Source organism: Accipiter gentilis, chromosome 15 (assembly GCF_929443795.1).
Source record: "Accipiter gentilis chromosome 15, bAccGen1.1, whole genome shotgun sequence".
NCBI lineage: Eukaryota > Metazoa > Chordata > Aves > Accipitriformes > Accipitridae > Astur > Astur gentilis.
This window is the reverse complement of record NC_064894.1, coordinates 10,702,830-10,727,270: the sequence shown is the minus strand read 5'-3', so window position 1 is coordinate 10,727,270 and position 24,441 is coordinate 10,702,830. Positions and strand designations below refer to the sequence as shown.

The window sequence follows — 24,441 nt, the reverse complement described above, 5'->3', positions numbered from 1 at the left end:
AAAACAAAAAAACTTGGCTGATAACTCGGATTTAAAAAGAAAGGCGAGGAAAAGCCCCAGCCCCTTGCCTGCGCGGTCGGGAGGACGGGAGGGCGGCCGGCGCGGCGGGCCGGGCGCGGGTGCCGGTGCCGGCGGCCGCGGCGCGCCTGGATGCGCGGGCTGTAGTGGGGGGGGGGGCGGGCATGGCCGACAAGCGGCGGTCCTCGCCCGGCACCACCATGAGCCTGAAGGCTCACGCCTTCTCCGTGGAGGCGCTCATCGGGGCCGAGAAGCAGCAGCAGCAGCAGCAGCAGCAGCAGCAGCCGCCGCCGCCGCCGCCGCGGCAGCCCAAGCGGCGGAAGCTGGGCGGCGAGGACGAGGCGGCGGAGGACGAAGGGGGCAGCGGCTGCTGCGCCAAGAGCTCCCCCGCCACCACCGCCACCGCCACCGGCAGGACCTGCGGCGACATGGAGCTGGGCTGCGCCGCCCGCGCCCCCGTCGGTGAGTGCCGCCCCGCGACCCGCCGCCGCCGCCCGCCCGCCCCCGCCTCTCGCCGGGACCGCCGGGCGGGCGGCCCGCTCCCCCCGGCCGGGCTCCGGCTGCCCCCCTCCTTTCCCCAGCCGCAGCCCCGTTTCCCCGTGATCCCTTCTGCCTTTCCACGCTGCATGCGCACCCACGTCCCGTCCCGTCCCGTCCCGGCCGGCCGGCGCTGCCGCTTAAAACCCGCCGGGCTGCCCGGCGCCCCGGCCGGCCGCGGGTGGGGTGGTCGGAGCAAGAGCGGGGGGTTTGTTTGCGAGGAGGGGGAAAAAGCGCTCGTACGGCACGTACGCCTACTGCTGGGAGTGCATAGGCGACCATGCGGGGGGTGGTGGGGGGGTGTGTGTATATATGTACGTCTCGGTATATCTCTTCGGCACGCACCCGCACGTGCGTGTCTGCCACCGTGGGCGGACGCGGGTGCGTTTTCACGCGGCGGGGGCAGCAGGCCGCGGCCGGCGGCGCTCACGCGAAACGCGCCCAAACGAAACGCGCCGCCGGCCTCGCACCACGGACCCGCTGCCGCCCGCTTCGGCCCGGCCCGGACCCGGCCCGGCGCTGGGGGCGGCCGGGACCCCCCTCTCACCGCCCCCCCCCCCCACCCCCCCCTCCGCGCGCCCCCTCACGTCCTGGCGCGGCCGCCCGGCACTCGGGTCGCCCCACACCCCCACACCCCCCCCCCCACACACACACCCCCCGTCCCGGCGCGCAAGGCCGCGGCCCAGGCCCGGGCCCGGCGCTGCCCGTCAGCCCCGCCGGGCTGAGGGAGTCGTCCCCGTCCGCTCCCCGCCCCGGTCGGGGGGTCCGCGCTCTCTCGCCCTCCGCCCCCGGCCCCTCTCGCTTCCTCCGCTCTCTCCGCAGGCGGCTGCGAGGAGGGTTTCCCGGCGGCCTCCCCGCCCGCCTCCCCCGGCGGCTCCCCCAAGGGTTCGAGGCCCGGTTCGCCGCCGCCCACGCCGCAGGCGCCGCGGGTGGACCTGCAGGGAGCCGAGCTCTGGAAGCGCTTCCACGAGATCGGCACCGAGATGATCATCACCAAGGCGGGAAGGTAACGGGAACCCGGCGGGGCCGCCGCCCGGGCTCTCCCGGGGCGAGGCGGGCACAGGACGGAGGGCAAAACACGGGGGAACCCCCACCCCCACCCCCCTACCCCACACCCCCAAATTTACGAGGCAGGTAGATGGCGATCGTTTTAGGTGGGCGCGGGAGGATGTGGCGTTTGGGGCTTCCTGCTCGTTAGGGCGAGGTCTGGGAGCGCCGTGGGTCCTTCTGAGCGAGGGGAGAGCTGTTCCCCCTTTCCAGTGGAGACACGTGGTGAAAACCTGGGTAGTATAAAAGTATCTGAACTTATTAGAAATTACAAAAACATATTTTATTGAATCCATATGCTACCTTCTACGTTTTCAGAGAGGCTTTACTAATGATTGAAACGCAGTCTTAAACAGCACAAAGCAACATTTGTCTTGAGAGAGTCCAGTCGGGGAATTTCTGTTTTATCTTACAGGTGCACTGAAATAACAGCGAAAACTAGTTAACCGCAGTCAGGTTTACCCTCCTGCTTATTCAGAAATAACGGAGATAGGATTTTTCTTTCCAGTAACGACTTTTAATTGATTTTTTTATATGTGTGTGTATATATATATAAATATTTTTTTTTTTAAGAACAGCAGCAAACGCTGAATAAACTGGAATGGCTTTCAGGTTTATAAAATGCAGAAAAGTACCTTTCATGAGCTTGCAGTCAGCTCGTCACTAGGACATTTTTTTATTTTTTTTTTGGCTTCAAGAATGAACTTTCTTGATGAAAGGCATGCCAAACGTGAGCTAAGAATGCATTTTTATGTTAAAACCACCGCGTCGGTTAATTACCCCGTTTTCTCCGTGCGAGGATCCAAGTCGTGAACTTTTGGTTTTTGTTGGGAGTTTTTTTGAGTGGCTTTTTTTTTTTTTTTTTTTTTTTTTTTGAGAAATTGCCTCGTAGATTCGTTTCTGCTTTCAATAAAGAAGTTTTACTATACCTTTCAAAGACAGAGTAGCTCTTGCACTTCACCTTTAGTAAGTTGCAGACAGGAAGTCCCGTCTCAATAAAGACCATATTGTTGGGTTACAGCATGGCACGTTGGCTTTTATAACTGCATCCTTGCGGTGTTATAATTGTATCACCGTGGATTTAGCTTTCGAATTTGCTGCTACAGAACTGATACACCGTTTAGCTGCTGTCAGTTGAAACTAAAGTGGCATTTTGCATTTCTGTAAGTATTGCTCTGCCTGTGTGGAGGTGGTGTTTGCGCATCTCCAGAAATAGATTTCTAGCTAATATCTCAAACGGGCTTTAAATGCGCGTACTGCTGAAGTAAAGTCTCAAAACCAAATGATTTACTGTCTAACAATAAAGTTGAAATGATGTGGTAATAGCTGTACTCCCAAAGCGTATCCCAAAACATACGAAGCATTGTTCGAGTAAATGCACTTTAGAAATCTGTTTTGACATATCGAATGGGCCATTTCATGGCTATGTAACTATAATCGTCCAAAAGGACTCTGTAGGCTAAAAGGAAGAACGAGAAAAATCCCACGAACCGGTTACTTTTCCTAAACAACCGTTCCCGAGTCTGTTTCATATTAAACATGACCTCTCTCTTTCCATGTTCAGGCGGATGTTTCCCGCAATGAGAGTGAAGATCTCAGGTTTAGACCCACATCAGCAGTATTATATTGCTATGGATATTGTGCCAGTGGATAACAAAAGATACAGGTATGGTGACTTTAAGGCAAAAAACATATGATGCAAGCCATAGGGAGCTTGGCTATTGGAAGAAAACATTAACACTATATAAATTAGCAGAAGGTCGTGTTTAACTCTCTCTCGGATTCCTATTTTCATCCCCATGCATTTAAAAAAAAAAAAATTGTGCCAAGTATGCAAAAACAACTAAAATTGCTGTTGAAGCTCTTTATACGTCTGCCTTATGTTGTGTACGTTCAGGTTTTGGCTTTCAGTGAGTGCAGTTCTAGTGCGCTCAGGAAGCATTATCATGTTTTATTCCTCATCAGGTCAGGGGGAATCATCTCCTATTAACAAATACATATGAAAATGCACATTTTTCTAGCGCTAAATGGCATTAACATTAATAACATTAATAGAATTGATGTCTGTTTTAATGGCGTATAAGCTTTCTTGGTCATACTTCAAATTGATTATATAATTTAACTTAAAAGCTGTTTATCATTCAGATACTTGGTTGCTTAGATTCACAAAGGGTAATGTTTCTAATTACTGTTTTTTAAAGAATTAATGGCATTATTGTCTGAGGAATAACGTGAGGAACAAAAGTAGTTGTTCTTCGAACATTTGAGAGTAGGAATTAATGTGCTGAAACTCTCACTGTTTCGAGGGCAGTCGTGTTTCGAGGCAGCTAGTTGGACTCTGCTGAAACCACTGGTCCTGTAGAAATGTTTGCAGGATTGGGCCCGCAGCAGTTATTGTTGTGAATTGTAGAGGTTTTGTAGGTCTTGCTTTACAGATGCGAGCTCGTGCTCCATAGTAGCCAGGAGGAGCCTGGCCAAGTAGTTCAGGGGAGGCAGGATCAGGTCCTTACCAATTGCTGGTTTGATTGTTTCAACCCTATACTTAGTATAATGTAGGGAAAACCGCTGCAGATTTAATTGTAGAACTAGGAATATTTCAGACTAAGACTAAAAGCTTGGTTCTGCAGGAATGCTGCCTTGTTTCCTAAGCAAACACTGCCCTGTGTTTTTTTGAATGTCCTTACCTCATTGACTGCAATTTTGTCCTTTTCTCCTGTGGTGTAGAAGACATTTCTGAGGACCATTTTAGATTTTGTGTTTTTCAGCAAGGTGCAGATACCAGTGCTGAGGAAGTCCAGTACATACAGTTAGGGGAGGCTTTTCTGACTGTACCATAGCGGAAAAAAGTGTTTCTTTCTTTGGACCAGGGCAGTGCAGCTCAAATGAAAGCCCTTTTCTTGCTTTGTGTTGCACGTGTGCATTTACTTAGCAATCTAAGCATATCATTCCTAGAAGGTCTGAGCAATTCCTTAATTCATAGAAAAAGGGAGGTAATTATTCCAAATGGAATAAAAATATTAATATTTAAAATTAAAAAGAGTTACATGGAATATGAGTTGTTTAACCCTCATTTCATTTAAAAAAAAAATACAGTAGTAATGAGCTGCATTGTCTGCCCAGTGTGATACGTGGTGCCCAGATAACTGAAGTAACTGAACAAAAGTTGTATGAAGGGCAGTATTTTCTTAGTTAAATTTCTGTAATCATGTACTAGTACCGTGCCTTTAACCTTCCCACTAAATATTAAAGTTTCCCATGTTTTACTTGATTCCACTTTTCATTCTTTGCTGTGCAACCTATGATTTTTATTTTTTTTTTTAATTGCTGACTGTTATTTTAACTTTGGCTGTTCGTGTACAAACTGTCATGCAGATGTTTAGATATGAAAGACACAACAGCAGTCACATAGGGAGCCTAGTCTTTAGCTGTCATAGCAGAGAGCAAAATTAAATGGAAATGAAGAAAATTACAGGTAGGTCTAGATTTCTAGCAAAATTGGACCTTGTTGTAAATATTTGGAAGCTGAAGCTGTTGCTCAAAGTATTTTATGTGTATTTATGACTTTATTTACTTTTGTAGGGAAAGCATGTATTTGGTACAAACCAACAAATATCAAATAAATGAAGAATGTTGCAAACAGTTGACTGTCTGATCTGGGGTTGAGAATTTCTCTCCAGGAGAGAATTTCACCACCATTCTAGATCTTAGTTTTAGACCTTGATAGGAATTGTACGGAGCAATGCATGTATTGGATCATTTTGTTTCCATTTCCAATTATGTTGTTTGTCTTTTTCTAATAAGGAACTGAATTGTACAAACAAATTATCTGATAAAGTCTCTCTTGTTTTTATTAAAAAATACAGCTGAATTACTGGAATTTTACTATACTTGAAAAAAATACCTTGAAGTTTTTAATCAGTGCTTTTTCAATTGCCCTGTGAAGTGTCTGCCTTCAAAATAAGTTTTCTACCAAAGCAGGCACTATTTTTATTAGAAAATGACTTTGTCAGCATTGGCCTATCAATTGAAATATGGGCTGTGTTTTTTCATTTTTAAGCCTTTCTGCAATACTCTTCAAGAAAATTAATACGGTCTTGCAGAAATAGCAAGAGCATAGTTTGACATGGTTTCTTTATTTTTCCCAATCATAATGTTCTTTCCCTTCAATAGCTTTATTTATAGACTCTTACATTAGACTCAACATGTTAAATCTTCCAAATACGGAATTACTACTCAATTTGATAAATGAAGGACTAGATTCTTCGCTATTTGCTGATGCCTATTCAGAGCAGAGCCATAGCAATCAATGAACTGGCACCAGTTTAAAGCCTAGTGTTAAGGCTGTTACTGATTTTAAGAAGACTAAGGTCAGATCAGAGTGTTGTTTTTAACCTCGCTGTTGCAGATACCAGAACCACATTTTGAAACTAAAAAAAATTACTTTTATTTATTGTCTTTTTGCATTTTGTTAGTTGATGGGTGTTTGCTGTATGTAATGGGCCCTAATTTGTTAATACTGAATGGGTCTGGTAAATTATTTGGGGTTTTGCGGTTATAGGTATTTGTTTTCTTTTTATAGGTATGTTTATCATAGCTCCAAGTGGATGGTGGCTGGTAATGCTGACTCCCCGGTACCGCCTCGTGTTTATATTCACCCCGATTCACCCGCCTCCGGGGAGACGTGGATGAGACAAGTGATCAGCTTTGACAAACTGAAGCTTACCAATAACGAGCTGGACGATCAAGGGCATGTGAGTACTTGGTCTTCTGCAGTATTATATGTAGGCACATTGCTCAGCCCTGGAAGACTCTGACGTTCAGCTTCAGGGTGCCAGAAATAGGCTTGACTTTTCAAAGCTGTTTTGGAACTTTACCGTCCAGATCTAAAATCTGCTTACTTTCTGCTCCGATAATTAACTGCTTATTAGAGCCTGCTGTTTTACTCCCCCCTCAAAAACAGAACTCCTTCTGCAAAGTAAGACTTTACAAGGCTAAATTGCCTAATACGAAGGGGCAGAATTGCTCTCATGTTTTCCCACCGAGTGTGTTACTTGCAACTTCTGCTACGATCAAAAAGGACGCTTAAATTCACAAGTGGCTAGAAGAAACATTAATAGTGTGTAATAACTTCATGTGAATAAAAATACACTTAACTATTTTCTTAACCTAAACATTTGTGTGAAATCCCATGAGGTGTTAATAATTGCAGTCAAAAACGAACAACATGGGAGCTGGGTTTGCTCCGATAATGATTTATTACATACCTTATGAAGCAAGACCCTTTCACAGCTGAGGCTCATTACTTCTGAAAAAACTGGCGAAGACGTATGCAGTATGAGTGTTCTGTTTGCAAGTTCTAAATTGTTTAGTTATGACATTATCTAATGTGACAAAATGTGTTATGTTAATATTTCCTTTTCTCTTCAAAACTGTTGAAACATGACAGATGTAAGCCAGTATCTTTCCAGCAATCCCTAAAATAGTTTTACTTGACACCTTAGGAAATAATTAAAAAATGAGAATTGTTTTTTAGTAAGGGTGAAGTCTTTAATTTTGCAGAATCCCATAACTAAACGGCAAATGTTGGCTTCCCTTCAGAAGGATCATCGAGTTCCAAGTGGTAGAGTTTTAAGATGTTGGAGGCTAGTTTTGAGACAGGATGTGGATTCCATTGTCCTTAGCGTAGCCCGATTTATTCACCAGGATACTTTCTCCTTCATGGAAGGGAGTGAAAGAAAATGTACCTGGCACAGAGTACAAAGATACTACATGCATCTTTCAGGATAGTTGTAACACTGTGACATAAAGCCAGGTATTTTATCAACACATAGTCCAAGTTTAAGTACGAGATTTTTTTTTCCCATTTGTGTTTGCAAAGAGGTTTAACATGAGACGCCGGTCAAATTGTGCAGGAGCTACAACTTCTATGTTACAGAGGCAGGAATACAGGAAACTGGCTGGACTGAGCTAGCAAATGTGATAACAAGGATAAGAAGCCTCCCTTTCCTACAATACTGTTCATAATTTTATTGCATTCTGCCTTAAAAAGAACATGGGGGTATTCACATCTCTTAAGTTAGCGGGACTTTTCTTTAGGCTCCTAAGAAAGACGTTTTCTATTGCTCCTTTCCAGAACCACAGTTACGGGATCTCATTTGGCAGTGTCCGCTTGAGTTAAGGTTAGCCCACGTAGTTCCCTTCGTTTCCCCAGCCTTCGTGTATTTGTGACTCTTCTTGGATGGGGGAGTTGCTTCCTCTGAGTCCTGAGTCTATCGTAAGGGCTTTAAAAAGTGAAGTGGATACGAATGGGTAAAATCTTGCTTTTCCAACGGAGAGCAGGCTGGCTGGTTTTTGTACTCGCTCATTTCAGAGGGGCGATACGTGGGTACTGTGGTCCACCCTGCACTTGCAGTCGCAAACTACCCTGTGATAAAATCTCAGCTATGTAGAGAATTGTATTGCTGTATTTTTCCATCCCAGATCTTAGCTTTGTTTTTATTCTGAACTGAAACCTGTGTAATGTACACAGCACGCCATTATTCATAATGTGGGGGGATATAAATTTTCTGGTCTTTAGTTAAGTGTTTCGATTTGGAAACTAGTGAAGCAAAGCCCTAGTACAGTGATTTGAGACACATTGAACTGATTCAGAGCTATGGCAGCGCCCCTCCTCCCCAAAATGGAAATTTTAGCATTAAAATAAAAGGACAAAAGAAGGATGACTGTAAAATAATTTCGTATTTCTCAAATCTGGGAAATTGCAAACATGTCATTCATAATTACCAGAAAAGGCAAAAGCAGAAAGCAGAAAAGTGTCTCTTCCAATGGGTACATTTTTTCTTTTAAAGCTATGGTAGTGTGGAATGCTGTATTGAAAAAGCTATGTAGCCTCTGAATGCCTCCAGCAATAATGGAAAACGAATAATCATATTTTGTGATGAATATAAAAAACAATTGTTTCTCATAAGCAGGAAGGAACCATTTTTCTCAAGAGGGTACCAGGGGAGGGATGGGGGATTGCAAGAGCTAGGGGTCAAGGCTGTACTGTCCCTCAAATACTTGTTTTTACATCAAGTGTTCTGACTCTCCCACTGCTGTATGGGAGATGGAGTATATTTTAGATGATTAGAAGGTTAGAGGTTTTTTCCCCTCCTTCTTGGGCAGAATGGCTCAGAGAAACTTCGGTGGGATCTCCACACTCTGCCATCGCTCCTCCAGTAGTTCAAGCAGTGTTGGGCTTTAGCTGTTGTTCTTTGGGTGTGCTTTCCGTGCTGACTGGTTCTGGGGCTTTAATCGTTCTTGAAATTGTTCCTTTTTTCTTCCCGTGCTCCTCAGAGGCGCAAGCTTTTGCAGAGTTTTTCTGTTAAAATCCCAGGCTAGGTTTTGATCTTGCAGGTGTGGAGGTAGGGAGCTCACATGAGATCAACCCAGAGCCCTTTACCTATTCCAGAGTATTAATTCTCAGAATCAGTGAGAGAAGTGACCCACGTCCATGGGAGTGGGAACAGTATTTGCAAACAGACGCTAAGGTCGTATTCCTGTGCAGTATTTATACTGTGGTAGTAGTTCGCGGCAGCCAGCTCCCCTTGCATCGCGTTGGCCTGGGATTAGCTTCTTGTGAAAGGAGATCAGCCACCTCTAAGACGACTTGCTTCGCTGCTCGAACGCTTTCCGGGCTTCTTGCTGCCTGCTGCTATTTTCATCAGTATTTTGAGTGGGAGTTTGTGACGACGTAATTTTATAGCGCTGTTCTGCGAAGAGATTTTGAAGTACATTTGCACGTAGGACGCTCTCTGATACATGGGTTTCACTTGCAGGCTGAGGAGATCAAGCAGAATTTGTAAGGATATGTTTTCCTTGTGTGTTTTTGATCTCAAAAGGGAGTCCCAGGGTGAATTCCCTACTTCGGAAAGATTGTGTGCTTATAGAGGCATTAAGGCCCGATGGCACAATTAAGACACATACTGTGGCATTTGTGTCTTTCTGAATTGTGATGGTAAGGAAAAGTAAACCTGCATTTTGCAGTTGACACTCAGAAGTGCGTGGTCTGGGCACTCTCTGTTAATGCCTCTAATCCATCTCTCATCTGTGGAGTAAGTGCTGCATTGTAAACGCAGTCACTCCCACTGGCTGGTTAGAGCTGGCTGATTTTTCTGTTTTGATGCAGTTTTTAATCTGAATTTCAGTAGAGGGGAAAAGTCAATATTTTTGATGCTATTTTCCATGCTTTTCAACTGAGTATTTTTTGATGCAGAGCAGCATCTTTTAACTTTTAGTGAAAATGGGGCTGTTAGCGTGTTAATTGTTCCTTGGTGGTTGGTTCTTTTTTTTTTTTCCCCATTTGAAAGTGGGGTGAGGCTGAAAGCAGAGGCAGGCTGTTACTCTGCCCAGACTTGGCTCCAAGTAGTGAGCTCTGCTTACAGTCAATGGGTAGTTATATGTTCTTGTCACAATGAAAAGCTGGGAAACATCAGTATTTGCACTTGCAATCTTTGTCTTTGTGAAGAGGCATGGTCCTCAGCCCCACACACTTTCCTGACTGCAGAAAGCCTGAATGCACGGGCTTTGCAGGGAGGATAAAGGAGGATTTTTGGGCAAAACAGCGGCAAGTTAAGGACCGTGCCAGTGGTGGGGAGGTGGCTGTGTAGTCTGTGCACCGCTGAGCTGCCGGAGGATTGGGATCTCCCCTGCAAAAGACTATCGGGCCCTTGCTTGTTCTGGCTGTGATGGTTGTGCCACGGTGGTGCCTGAGCTCATGGTCAGCTCTGAGGCCTCGCCATGGCAATATCTCTCAAAAGCCGTATTGCGAAGGGAATCCCAGCTTTGTGTGTCTGCAGGTGCGTCAGCCGCCTTTGCTCTGCCAGGCTGTTGCCTTGCACTGCCGCTTACCTCTGGGCTCCCTGCTGCAGTATCTTCCGTCTGATAACGATGTCTTGACAGCTGCTGTGGTCAAAGTGTAATTTTACCTTTGGTGGGAGAGGTTTATTCCCCCACAAAGTGTTTTCATCTTGCCCTTTTAGGGATTTATAGAGAGAAGCAGGCTCTTCAGTTGTGAGTTGAAAGTTATGCCAGTTGGTGTTTGGTGGGACTTGTTTGGGTTGGGGTTTTTTACTGTTGGCTTTGAAGGATACGAAGGGAAAGTTGCTGCTTCTGCAGGTAAACTGTTAGATCCTGTTCGTGCTGTTAAATGTGCAAGCGCTTAGCTTTCTCTTCACAGTAGCTTTAGGTGATGCTTAGATTAATAGAGCTAAATGTTTTTTGTAGTGGGTGTTGCATCTCCCTCTCCTTTTATGTCCTATCTTCATAGTGTTGCTCTTTAATTCACTAGGGCTCTGCAGTTATGTATTATTTTTTAGAATTCAGAGTCCTGATCATTAACAAAGATCCCGTTGTACAAGGCACGGTACAAAATCCAGAAAAAAAATATTCTTGCTATGCATTTGCTAATTGTCTAACAGTGTGTCAGCACAGGAAATTTCAGTACAGCACAGAGCCAAGCCAGGTCGCTCTTAAGAGCTGACAAGGATCAGTTTAGCTGTAATAGCCACCCAGATAAGGAGTGGGAGGTATTCATCTCCATGCTCCTGTGACTTCACTTGTTCTGATACATGAGCTGAACTGTTCGTAGCTGCCTAGGTTATCATTGCGTACAGTCAAGTCTGCCGTGTAGGCAAGTGGTAGTTTGTACCACAGAGCTGATGGGGTGAAATAACTGGGGTGGGAGCAGAACGTGGCATGCTCCGTGGCACTCAGGCAAATGGCAAGGCACAGAATAGCTTTGAACAGTGGAACGGAGCTTTTCTTGATCATTTTTTTCTGTTGTACCGGTACCTCCCCTGGTATTGCTGGGTGTTCACAAGAAAATAGGGTCGGGACTGTGCTGTCCTCTCTACATTTTCATTTTTTAGATCTTCGCCAGCAGAGAACTGAAAGGAGTGTTGTGAAAGAGAATACACATTTGCATGATAAAAATCTTGCTCTGAGCAAGATTTCAGAAACTGGGAAAAGGCTTCATATGAGAACATCCATAGGGCATTCCCTGAGCAAATTAATTGGAGCCTGTGATGACATTGTCAAAACCTTACTTACAGGCTAATAAACCCCCTGATTATCCACTAACTTGGCTTATCCAAAACGGGGTCATGTCATCTGGCCAGGACCAAGTGTATTAAACTAGCCAAACTCTAGTTTATCCAAATGAATGTAATGTCCTCTATGTCATTTGGATGAATGAACTTCCACGGTGTCTGGCATAGGGGCTCTGTCGAGTGCCTGAGCACATGCACATTCTGAGGCTACTCAAGGAGCAGGAAATTAAAAAGCTTCCCTGAATGTTGATTAGTGGTTCCACAGGCCAATAGCCATAGGACTATTTATTTATTGAGTTACTCATTTCTTAGGCCTTCCAACAATAATAGTTGAGCTTCCAATTATTTTTTTGTTGAAATCTTGTATTTTAGTAGTGGTTATCTGAAGTGGGGTAAAATAGAAGAAAAATTCTGTACTTTAAATCTCCTCTAAAATTTGGGACCAATAGCAAGAGGTATTTTTGTGTTTAATTTTATGCACCGTGAGTTCATATACCTCTCATTTATAATTTATTCTTAATTGAGTTTTTGTATGCTGAGAGGTATTTGTGTATTGATATTCATTGTGTTATGAACTAGGGTTATTAACACTTTAGAGTTTTGGATTTTGGTATTACTTTACTCTAAGTCTCTGCTTCTTCAGAGTGTGAGAGTCTCAACTTGTGTTCAAAACAAGGTATGTTTCCAGGAAAAAAATTGCTCCAAGCATATCCCGAAGGTTCAAAAACAAAAGGCAAATGCTACTGCCCTTAATCCTGTTAGATCAAATCCAGGCTCCAGTAGAAAAAAGTGACAAAACTTTCCTAATTCCAGTGGGACCAGGACTTCACTCCTGGGGTTTTTGGTTGTTTTTGGTTTTTTTGTTGTTGGGTTTTTTTTTGAGCCAGTCTCAATTGAGCCAGTCTCTGAATTTGGAGCTCCTGAGTGGTAATTTTTAAATGCTTAGGGTTGGCAATAACATAAATGCACAGGGATTAGACTACTGTAATAAGAACCTTCAGAGGTTAAAGAAAACATTTGATTTCCAGTAAGTGGCATGGTAAACACATACCGTAATCTGTTCCAAAAAGCTATTAGTCCTGAAACAGCAGGGTGTCCTTTCTAATAAATGTTATCTTTTTCCTTTCATGACTGCATAGATTATCCTTCACTCTATGCATAAATATCAGCCTCGTGTCCACGTCATCCGAAAAGACTGTGGAGATGATCTGTCCCCTGTCAAGCCTATCCCTTCAGGAGAAGGGGTGAAAGCCTTCTCCTTTCCAGAGACAGTTTTCACTACTGTCACAGCGTACCAAAATCAACAGGTAACTTGGGCTTTCTGCTTAGCACTTAACGGGCTTTTCGGAGTAGACCAGGGAAATGAGAGATAGGAGAAAAGCGGATACTTTTTATTATACCACTTATTAAAAAGCATTGTCTAAACCCTTTTTGTGTCATGAGTAGCTTTTACTAGTAGTATTGCAGCAGCGCCTGGAGGCTATAGCTGAGACTTCAGGGCATGTAGGCTAGATGCTGCATGTAAAAAGTTGTTCTTATTGTGGTGATCATACAGTCTAATTAGCATAGTTAATGTTGTCTTAATTATAAATACAGCATTGAAACACAAGGCAAAGAACAGTCTAATTTTTAAAGGTGTTTTTGTGCCTTTAATAGTAGATACATGTCTAGATAGAATTTTTAAAGCACTTTTGTTCCTGACTCCAGTGATTTAAAAAATCCCAGGACCTTAACAGAGAAGCTAAGGTCTGAAGAAAGTTGCAGTCGTTTTCATTAACTGCATTCAGCGTATATTATTAACGGCAATTTATCTGGGTCCACACAGATTCAAAGTCAAAAGTAAACTGCAGGTTGCGTGACTCCAGTGTTTGGCTCTTATTACCACTTGCTTAAGTATTAACATACATAGTGACACCATAGTTAGTGTTGTGACATTTTGTTAATTCCACGTAAGTTATTGCAGCTATATTTTTGGAAATTACGTATGCCTTGCTATCTTTACAAAGAGAACAGCAGGAGGGCCATGTAAATACTGAAATATAATTATTTCATACCTATCCCATTTATTTAAATAAATTACAAGTATTTTAGGGGGTGTGTGCTGTTGTTTTTATGGAGGATAATAGTCTAGAGATAATCTCTCTTTTCACATTTCCTTCTTGACCCATACAGAAATAAACTTTAATTTAAATTTTATTGCAGTTAGGCTGTATACTCTCTTAGGTGAAGAATGACATTTGCCAGAAGATTTTTCTCAAGAATTCCAACCTGCCATTTGGTAGCATTAAATACCTATTAGCTTCTCTGGGGATTTGCAAAAATAATGATCAGAAGGCTGGCCCTTGTTTTGCTGTGTTTCAGGACAATCATCTTAAACCATACAAACATGAAGATGTTTCTACTCCGCTGCCAGCTTAATTCTATCAGGACAGTAATTTGATGTGTTGCTTAGCCAAATTTGCAGTTAATAATTTCTTCAATCATCTTCACAGATAACTCGTCTGAAGATTGATAGGAATCCATTCGCCAAAGGGTTTAGAGATTCGGGACGTAACAGGTAGGTGTTGGGGAAGGAGGTGGGCTTGTTACTGCTGACGGAATCGGTTTGTGAAGGCTGATAGAAGGGAATACCTGTATTTACAGACAAATTAGTCTGGGGACTCAGACTCCCTGCTAGAGCACTTAGGTTTCCCAGTAATGTTCTCTGTGGTGGACTCCCGTTCCTACTCCTCTAACTATCTAGGTCAAGAATGGGTTGGCGCACGCCTTGACTCATGTACTCGGGTTTCCTTTCGGTGGAAGCGGCAGCATACCACGAAGGCTGCAAATGGAAATAATGCATACTCAGGTCTGTGATTTCAGGCTGCTCCTGAAATCTCCTCTTTCTCCTGGCTGGAGACACAAATTGCAGATGCCAGTGTCAAACTATAAGTCCAGGCTTTCTTGCACGTAAGTGGCATTTAGTACGCATGAATGGCTCGTTGTTTTCTCTTAAAGGAGGAGAAACTAAGTTGCCTCTTACAGTAACCTTACCTTTAGTACACTTGCCTAGGAGGTGGGAGACCTGTGTTCAAGTGTCTCTTTAGCCTAAGGGGTTTTAAATCCACTTCCTAGGTGAGTGCCTTTCCTACTAGGCTATAGATGACCTTGAAACGAGCCTGGTTTCCACCTTTTCTGTTGAGGTTGGACTGATTAATTGCTTGTTCTCTCTTGATCCATGAATCTTTCAAAATAGCAATGGGGAATCTGAGTAGTGCAAAGTGGAGACTTGGGTCTAGTCCCTGCTGCCAGTACTGATGACGTATTTTATCCAAAGACTGTTTAATGCAAAATACTTAAGCCTGTTATGAATTGTATGTTAAACCATTTCAGCTAAAAAAAGCAGCATTTAATTGTGGTGCATATTATACATCAGTTCCAGTGACCACATTGCGTTTGGTGTCTACAGCTGCTATATTTATGACCTAGCCTTGCAGAGAAGGGAGCAGGCTGTGTGCTGGTAGGAATGCTCGGAGAGTATCTTTTGGTAGCTGCTTTATTGAGCTTCTCGTTTAGCAGAGGCTACAGCATTAAAGCCTGTTTTGTGCTTCTGCCTGAGTGACATAAATGCTGAGACTGGACAGCAAATGAGAGTAGTTTTTAGAAGATGAACAGTTATAGAAGGGGTGGGGTACTTGTAAAGATTTACAGGAATTCATTGTAAGTATCTTTTCAGCTTGCACTCTGCATTTGCTGCTGTCTAAGATTTTTGTCTTCTAGCAAGAAACAAATTAAGTGAACAGTAACTTCCAGATAAATGCAGTGACTGAAGAAATGAAACATGCTGTGTGTACTTGGGGAAGAAAAGAGTAGCCATACATGCCTTATTTGACAGCTCTCTGTAGGCAGTGTCTCTGCTATGCATGCTTTTTGCAGAGCTATAAAATAAGTACTAAGAAGTCTCCTAAGAAGTGTGAAACTCTGACTCCTCTGTAATTTCTGAGTTTAAGTGGAGTTAGAATTTTTTTGATAATGTTATATGAAACAAGAGAAGATGCCCTTGAAATTAGGAGGAAAGAATCGTTCAGACACCAGTTTTGAACTGGATTTAATGTGACAGGACAATCCTGGACGTCCCCTACCTGAGGACGATGTAGGTACAGTAAGAGTACTGTATCTGCAACCATGCAAATCCAGTTGTAAGACTGGGGATATCCAGAGAGGTTTTTTGGTTTGGCTGCTAGGAATAAATTTGGTTTCGGCATTAGACAAAAAGCAGGATATTTTAATTGAAAGACAGTTACAGTTTATTGAAATGGATTAGGAGGCCAGTCCTGTAGGAAGGGCCAGCCTCTGTAAAATGTTTCAGAACTGGCTTTAGGTGAGGTCTGGATGCTTTTAGTGTAACAAACACATTTGTTACAGAAGTGGCTCTGCAAACTCTTGTCCATTGCAAATTGACCTTGGTATACTGAAGTCAGTGTTGCTGTCTTCTTTGATAGGCTCTGTGGTACTACATAAGTGTGTTTGGGAATGCAGCTCAGGTTTTTAATTGTTGAGGAAAATTTCTTTTTTTATTTAAATTACTTGTTTACTCAGTTGATTATTAATCTACTCTGTTGCTAAATATTGAAATTAAATGTTAAGAGTCTCTTATCTTCATTGTTCTGGCTGGTGTATTTATCACCAAGGCATTTTAGTCTGCCACAAAAGTGTAAAAATATACTGTGGTACCATTGTATATCCAACTTTCCAATATTGCTTTAATTATTGCAGCTATCTCTACTCTGCACTGCTGCATGCAATAATTCTGTTTAATTAAAAATATTCCCTTTCAGGTCATTCCTGTTCAGTCCCACAGGCTATTTTATAGAAATCAGTAGCTTCACCTTTTAAAAGCATTCCCTGTGCATTTGCAAAGCGCAACAGAATTTATGTGCTGAGAATAGTTTCATTCTTCAGTTAGGCCTTAAGTTTGACCCTATAAAAACTTTTACTCAGGAAAGGACCAGAATTTCTCCCTTTAAATACTTCAGGAAAAACATAACTGTTTTGTTAAATAAACTTGGCCATTTGATAGCGTAAATTAGGGTGGTGATAAAATGTGGAAATTGTTCGAAGGCATCTTGTATAAATTATCGCCTTGGCTGCACTCCTCCAGGAGGCGGCTTTTATCTTCACTTTAACTAGAAATGAAAATTCACCATTACTGCAGAAAATGAAGGCTATCTTTTTAGTCCAGGTTCAGCTAATAAATACTTTATAAATGTTTCCTGACATACATTTGTGATCCTGCTGGAAATGCAATGGGGAAGAAGCAGTATCAGAAGAACATGTTGGTAGCTTCAAATTGGGCTATTTGCATAATTCGAGTTTACAGAGTGCCGCTGCTCAAAGGCAAGGCCACTTGTATTTGGTGTGTGCCTGATTCTGACACTTAACAGGCTTTTGGGGCCCAGCAGCCAAAAATAACAGCAAAATAATACCTCTGAGGTGCATTATACTTAAAAATATGTCAGAAAAGAAATGAGCCTTTACCTTCAGGAAATAGAGATTCTTCTGAATACTGTCTGCCGTGATCGTCTACCCAGTTATTTCTATTTTGTCGTGACACTGTTGAAAGAAAATGACAGAAGATTTTTAGTTTCTAAAGGCATTTTGCTCAGCACATACTAACCAAAGCACAAATTGTTTTATACATTTTAGCAGCAAAAAGAGCTGTACACCCATGCCTTGCTCATGTTGTACGTGTGATTTTCCAACTCCATTGGTAATGACTGGGAATCCTGTTTTAATGGAAGTTATCAGTGGATCACCTTTGTTCTAGGCAGAAATAAGAGATCATCCCTCTGGCAGTTAGAACAGTTGCTCTTAAGGAAATGTTATACTAGGAAAACATTTAACGTCATTTTAGCCAGGTATCCCCCATCAAATAACCCTCCCAAAAGGGCCAAAACCATTGAAATAGAGAGCCAGACTCGTGGAATTGAGGAACTCTTTGTGTGCTGCCAGCCCAGTGGCTGCAGATCACAGTGATCTCATGGATAAGGATGTAAGGCTCTTTTCTAAAAAGCAAAATGAACTTCAAAAGAATCCTGGAATGTTACTACTTTGTATATGTTTCTGAGGTAAAGTATCCACAGACATGTGACAAAATACAGCTTTTTTTTCATGACACCGTGATGTTTTTGTTCTAAATAGAATGGGACTGGAAGCTCTGGTAGAGTCTTATGCCTTCTGGAGACCTTCACTGAGGACACTTACATTTGAAGATATACCTGGGATACCCAAACAAGGTAACGATCTTCTTTGTGTTCTTTCAAAATAAAAGTGCATGAAGATAAAGATTCACCCATCGTGCTTTATGCAAGTCTAGGTAAGTGTGTCACTTGAAGAGAAAAAGCAACCAACACCAGTGCAGGCCATCACCTCTCATCGGAGTTATTCTAAGTTAGAAAACTAATGCTAACTTAACCACTGTGGCAATAAAAATGTTAGGTTGGAAAGATAAATCAGATCACATGTGGAGGAGAATGCTGGTTATTTAAGGATGGAATAACCTATTCCTTGGCATTATGCTCTGGTTAGATACACAAGGTAGAGATCATTTATAGACGACTTCCGTTGTACACATCCAAACTCCAATGTAGGAATTACTTGTGTGTTTAAGAGAAAAAAAAAAAGGAATGAGAGAAGAAATGACCTCTTAAGTAATGAATAAATAGTAGCAAGCTTAGTTGGGTTTCTTCCTTGGAAAGCCTTCTTGATTCTTAAAGACCTAAAAATTGTTCAGTAAAAGTCCCAACAAACTTTATCTGCATCCTAGAGCTTGAAAGAATGGACCTTCTCTTCATTTTGCTTTTTCCTGCTCCCCAGTCCATAACCTCTTGGTTTCCGCTTTCCCATCATACAGGTAGTGCTGTAAGGGAGAGGGATATTTAAATGGCCTGTTTGGACAGAGAGGGGAGTCTCTGTACTCTTTTCTGAGTTCCTTTATTTCCAGAGTACCCCAATACATATAGAAAACCTCTCACCCTTTTCCCAACTAAATCAGGCATACTGCTCCTGATTCTTCACATTTCCTGCTACCAAATTTACAAACATCCTACCTGCTTTCTTGATAATGTATTGCAAAGTCATTAAGCGTCTTCAGAGCAAAAATCCAGAAGATACAGAAATTACTTTTGTCAATTTCTCCTTAGCCTACTCCTTTAAGAAATCTTGAGCATCAGTCCTTGATGTCGGCAATTAAAAAGGAGTTTTTGTGCCAAGTCATAGATATGTTGGATGAGGGTTGGCAGAGTTTTGGGTGGGACATAGGGATGAGGGACAGTCCTCATAAAAAAGGCCTGGAATGTGAAGTCAGCATCAGACATGAAATACCTTGTCAGACTGTGTAAGACTGAAAGGCACCTCACTAGGAAGTTAATCCATCTAGGAGACAGACCAGCTGTATTGCCCTGTTTGTATGTAGCAGCACTGTTTGAGAGCAGGGGAACTGCTGCCATGAACTGCCCGCTTCCTTTTCTTCTGTTGCCTGAGGTTAAGGAGCTTGTTGAAATTACTGTTGATGTTCAGAGGATGGGAACTGGGATCCTTGCAAAATCTTTAGTTGTCTATACCTTGCACAGTAGGGTGGTTTAGAGACTTGCGGAAAGAACCCATTAGAAATTTGTCCTGGTTATTAATGCTGGAAGTGCCCATCTTCAGGTAGCGGAGGTGTTGACGTAGATTTGAAGAAAAATAAGTATGCCTTACACCAGGTTTTCTGGAATGTGGCAGTGTCTCATGGTGCTTTGAGCTTGTGGTGTCCTACCAACAGAGCAAGAAGCAGCAGGCAGAGTTCACTAATAATGTATTTTTCTTTTTACTAGCTTACCTATGAGGAAAACCTGTTAACTTATTGACAGTTTGTATCTCTTTGCAGCATCAAGCTTCATTCACAAACAGGAGAGTCTTCCTTGTTAAGTGCCTTCCACCTGGGAGATGGTGAAAGGCGCAAATGAGTTTTTCTATGCTCATTTTTCAGGGAGATGCAATCTCTAAGAAAAGGAAGTGTTTCTTGCAGCTGGGAAACTTTCAGTCCTGAGAAAAGGCTTCACCTGTAGCAAGCAGTGCGTTTTCAGGAGCATTCAGCACTGGTATTTGTCATGTAAAAAGTTCTGATATCAGTAAATGAACAGTTTGCAGTTTGCTGCAAACCTAAACCTCCACCTACCTGTTCCAGAAATGAAGCAGCCATGCACAGACTCAGCCTACACTTTTCCTGAAGTTGTTCTGAATTTTTTTCTCAAGTTTTTTTGGTTTGAAGTTGGAAGGTTTTGTTCTGAAGTTGTGAACTTCCCTGAACCTGTTGAACTGTGGGAGCCTCTATCGTTTGAATTAAGGACCCTATTCCTGACAGTCAGGCACAGATTGCTTGAAATGCAGTGGGGTGTACCAAGAGCATTAACGACACAAAATTTGTCATTTTGAAGGAGGCTTCCTGTGATGTGGTACGCACTTGGCTACATCTTAGCTGCCATGCAATTTCCTTCCAGTGTCAAATAAAGAGTAGTTAACATTTTGGGCAGGAGCTCTAAGTATTGAGTGATGGTTGCGAAAGCATAACTTACGTTCTCTTTCTTGGTCAGGTTGTTTCTTTAAAAATACGCATGTGCCATACACACACACACCCCCACACAGCCGCTGCACACGTATGTACAATATTTTTTGAATAAATTTGCATCGTGTTTCATTTCGAGGCTTGTTATAAAAGATGAAGGTCTCGATCTGTTGCCTAGGAAGTGAACCTTTCCCGATGTGCTTCTTACATTGTAATATTCTCTTCCAGGAAACGCAGGTTCCTCTACTTTACTCCAGGGATCCGGCAGTGGAGTGCCATCTACCCACCCTCACCTTTTACCGGGTTCCCCTTGCTCATCTCCAGCCTTCCACCTGAGTCCCAACACTAGCCAGCTCTGTAGCCTTGCTCCAGCTGACTACACAGCTTGTGCCCGCTCAGGCTTGACCCTGAACAGATACAGCACTTCTTTGGCTGAAACCTACAACAGGCTCACAAACCAAACCAGTGAGACGTTTGCACCCCCAAGGACTCCCTCCTATGTCGGTGTGTCGAGTAGCACAACTGTGAATATGTCTATGAGTGGCAACGATGGGGATGCATTCAGCTGCCCGCAGACTGGCTTATCTATGCAGATTTCAGGGATGTCTCCACAGCTCCAGTACATCATGCCATCCCCATCCAGCAATGCCTTCACCACTAATCAAACCCACCAAGGCTCCTACAACACGTTCAGACTGCACAGCCCCTGTGCGCTCTATGGATATAACTTTTCCACATCCCCTAAACTGGCTGCCAGTCCTGAGAAAATCGTTTCTTCCCAAGGAAGTTTCTTGGGGTCCTCGCCAAGTGGAACCATGACGGATCGGCAGATGTTGCCCCCTGTGGAAGGAGTGCACTTACTTAGCAGTGGGGGGCAGCAGAATTTCTTTGACTCTAGGACCCTAGGAAGCTTAACACTCTCGTCTTCTCAAGTGTCTGCACATATGGTTTGATGAAGCCTTTAAGTAAAAGTACAGTACGTTTGGTGTCTACAATGTATTTCTTTTGGAATATGAAAGGACACTCGATGTAGCTTGTAAAGTGTGTGTATATATAATATGAGAGGAAGTTTCACTGAATTTTTGACTTGTTTGTGGCCAGATTATTCTCCTATTTGAGTTACACAGAGTTTGCTGCAGCGCAGACTGCTTTAGTTTTCTGGTATAATACACTTAGTTGTATAACACGTTGGGACATATGCAACAAATTAAGTAAGACTTCCTCCCCTTTCCCCCTCCTCTGTTCTAACCCCTTTAAAGAATGAAATGACACTTGGAGTATTAAACAACACAAACAAGCCCACTTACATTTCCTATAGTACTAGTGAGTTTCTTTAAAACATTCATACAATGATAAGCTGATGCACCAAAGGCATTTTACAAGTTTCTTCTCTGTTATAAGGGATATGAAGGGTATTTGGACTTTTAAGCGTTAAGCATCAAGCATCCAGCCTAAAATAGAAGTTTAGCTAATGGATTATTTACAAAGTAAACGGAAAGATTAGTTTGCCTTCTCATGATATGCTGTTTTTAGCTTATCAATGGCACGGCATTCTCACTAGGATTTTTTTTTTTTTTCAGCATTAGTCTAGTTTTATGATTAGGTATTTGAAGACAAATAATGCATATTCAAACTGTGGTGATAGGAGTAATTTAAACGAACAGCAGAAGCAGCAGCATTCCTAGGTACAGAATGAACTTCAGGGTGCTTCATTTTTGTCAAAGGAAGGGCTTGATGCATTTTTTTCTCCATAAATATTGCCTTTAAGACATTTACTGGACAGTAGGATATTCTAATGTATCTTTGTTTTTGTATTTTTACTTTTTTTAAAGGAAAATGCAGGTTTGATTTAGAAAAAAAGCGAGCAGAATGAGAAATTCCATTATTGGTTTTACCCGTTTGTGTGTGTGTGTTGTGGTTTGGGTTTTTTGTTTTGTTTTTTTTAATAAGGGCAAAATGTCCTCCATCCTCAGTATTTCATAAATACATTGCCTGTATCAATTAGGCAGATGACCCAGTTTGCCCGTAAGTGTTTCTGGAAGGAGAACTTTGTCGTAGCTGCCTCCCTTCTGCTCTGTTTTGCAATCAGTTTTTACCCTGGAATTGGAGACATTCCCTTCCTTCCCAGTTCTGGTTTTAAATGGCACTTGTAAGAAAGCAGATCACAACGTGCTCCTGACCAGGCTTCTCCAGAGTGACAAGGATATGGGGAGGCACTTGTCACGGCGAAATATCTGCCTTCATCTGCACCTGCACAGCCCCGGTGTTCATCACTCCTGCTGCGAAAGCTGCCTCTCAGCTGCCCGCTTGTCGTAGCTGAACCATGGAGGTTGTGGAACAGATTTTAATGCTTGAGAGAACAGGTCATCTTCAACAGTACGCTAAGCCTCCTTTATACTGTGCAGGTGATGTAAAGGCATTATAAAGTGGGTGCAGTGTCGTTGAAAATGCTTTCCTGGTCAGCGTTGAAGGAGAATAAGGCCTTTCAGATTTTACATTATTCTCTGTTAGATTTTTTTGGTGAAGGTGGCTTGTCGTGTTTCTCAGGAGTTCCTATGTCTCTTCTGGCAGACAGTGGGCTTAACCACTCCCACTTCAAGAAAGACTCATTGCAGCTAATATTTCTTTGGTGGGATGGAGATAATCCATGCAGAAACAGCCCTCTCGCTATCTCCTCTTACCATTTGGGAATAGAAGAGAAACCACAGCAGTCTTTAAGCCTGTGCTTGGAGAAGGCTTTATTTCTATTAGTTACATATTTGTTTATGTTAAAGAAGACACATATGAAATTCTCATTCAAAGTTGAAAAGACAAGAGGATGCAATTGAGGAGATGTGGGTTTGCTTCTTTGCTGTCTCAAACTTCCCAAGTGACCTTGGGCAATTCACTCAGCCTCTCTGTATCTAATGTCTTTTATTCTGTAAAATGTGATAATAGCACTTCTCTGCCTCACAGGAAAGGGTGACAGTACATTGAAGATGAACATCTAATATACTGTGGACAGTACATTACAGACGAATGGCTAGGTAGTGTTCATATATGAGGATAACAAAGAGCATTCGTGTACTTCAGGTCTGTCACTAGTTTTGGCATTGCACTGTCCTTTGAGGCAGACCTCCTAGCAAAGACCTGCAATGCTAAAAACACTATTCAAAAACCTCACGCTAACGATTTGTGAAATGGTTCTGAGATGTGTAGAAGATAGGCAAATTTTCAGTTATGTAAATTGTCATAGCTCTATTGATTTAAATTAACAAGAAAAGTGTGTATAGTTATTCCTGCTCTAGCCAAAACTTTGAAATGTTGCAGTTGGACAAATCTTTAAATGGGAAGAATGGTACAATTAATCTGTACTTGAAAAGGATAATGATCCATGTCATCTTAAGGGCTGTGACTAGGTAGAAATGTGGAAGAGCTAAATCGTGCATGTTCCTATAAGGGGAGAAAAAAGGGTTGTGCGTGGATGTTCATGGAAGTGCTCCTGGCAAGAGTATGTACTTTATCGTCTGGGAATTTTTTAGAACTGGTCTCTTATTTTTCCTCAAATTATTCTTATCATATAACCACACAATATTGTTTGAAACATGTGTGCCTTAAAATTTGAATCATATTGTAAATACTTACTGGTGTGTCATTGTGAAAAGACTAGCTTTTTATCAATATAGTAAATGCTATATATGCATTCTATCTATAATTATATATCTGTATTTTACAAAAATGCCACAGAAAATATATTAAAGTGTGTATTCAAACACTTTTTACTACATTTGGAAAATTGAGGGGCTTGGGCCTTTTTTTTTTTCTCTACAACTTAGCAAGACCAAAGGAAGTGACTCTAAGGTAAGCTCTGAAATTCAAAGACTTAGTACAACAAGCTGCAACGATCTAACTAGTCCCCAATTCTTACATCGTTCAGTTCATCCATCTGCTGTTGAACCTCTCTGTTATTTGTATGCAAAGGTCACAACAGATGTTGGGTACAAGGAGATGCAGAGGCTGGTAGCAGAGCTGTAAGGTTTTTATGTGGGAAGAAGGGACTAAGCAGCTTGCTGGGCCCATTAGCCAGTGGTGGAGCTTTGCTGGTGCCTCATAGCCCGGCTCATCCCAGCTGCCCCATATCTGGGAGATTTGGGCCAGATCTTGGAATTTAGCACTTCCATGTGACCA

The 24,441-nt window shown here is 42.6% G+C and overlaps 1 protein-coding gene across 1 annotated transcript; it reads left to right on the top strand.

The window, feature by feature from the left end:
- On the top strand, positions 1 to 23,990 carry TBX18 (T-box transcription factor 18). The gene is made up of 8 exons (XM_049818114.1): positions 1 to 480; positions 1,378 to 1,561; positions 3,167 to 3,268; positions 6,182 to 6,353; positions 12,830 to 12,997; positions 14,183 to 14,247; positions 17,871 to 17,965; positions 20,503 to 23,990. The coding sequence occupies exons 1-8, from the start codon at positions 183 to 185 to the stop codon at positions 21,225 to 21,227; spliced, it is 1,809 nt and encodes a 602-aa protein (XP_049674071.1). The 5' UTR covers positions 1 to 182; the 3' UTR covers positions 21,228 to 23,990.
- Positions 23,991 to 24,441: the final 451 nt, after the last annotated feature.

What these genes read in the sequence shown, in the direction of transcription:
- TBX18 (XM_049818114.1), top strand. Translation starts at nt 183, where the DNA reads ATGGCCGACAAGCGGCGGTCCTCGCCCGGCACCACCATGAGCCTGAAG. An exon ending in ATCATCACCAAGGCGGGAAG is followed by an intron (nt 1,562 to 3,166) that starts GTAACGGGAACC and finishes TTCCATGTTCAG; the next exon opens with GCGGATGTTTCCCGCAATGA. An exon ending in AGAGATTCGGGACGTAACAG is followed by an intron (nt 14,248 to 17,870) that starts GTAGGTGTTGGG and finishes TGTTCTAAATAG; the next exon opens with AATGGGACTGGAAGCTCTGG.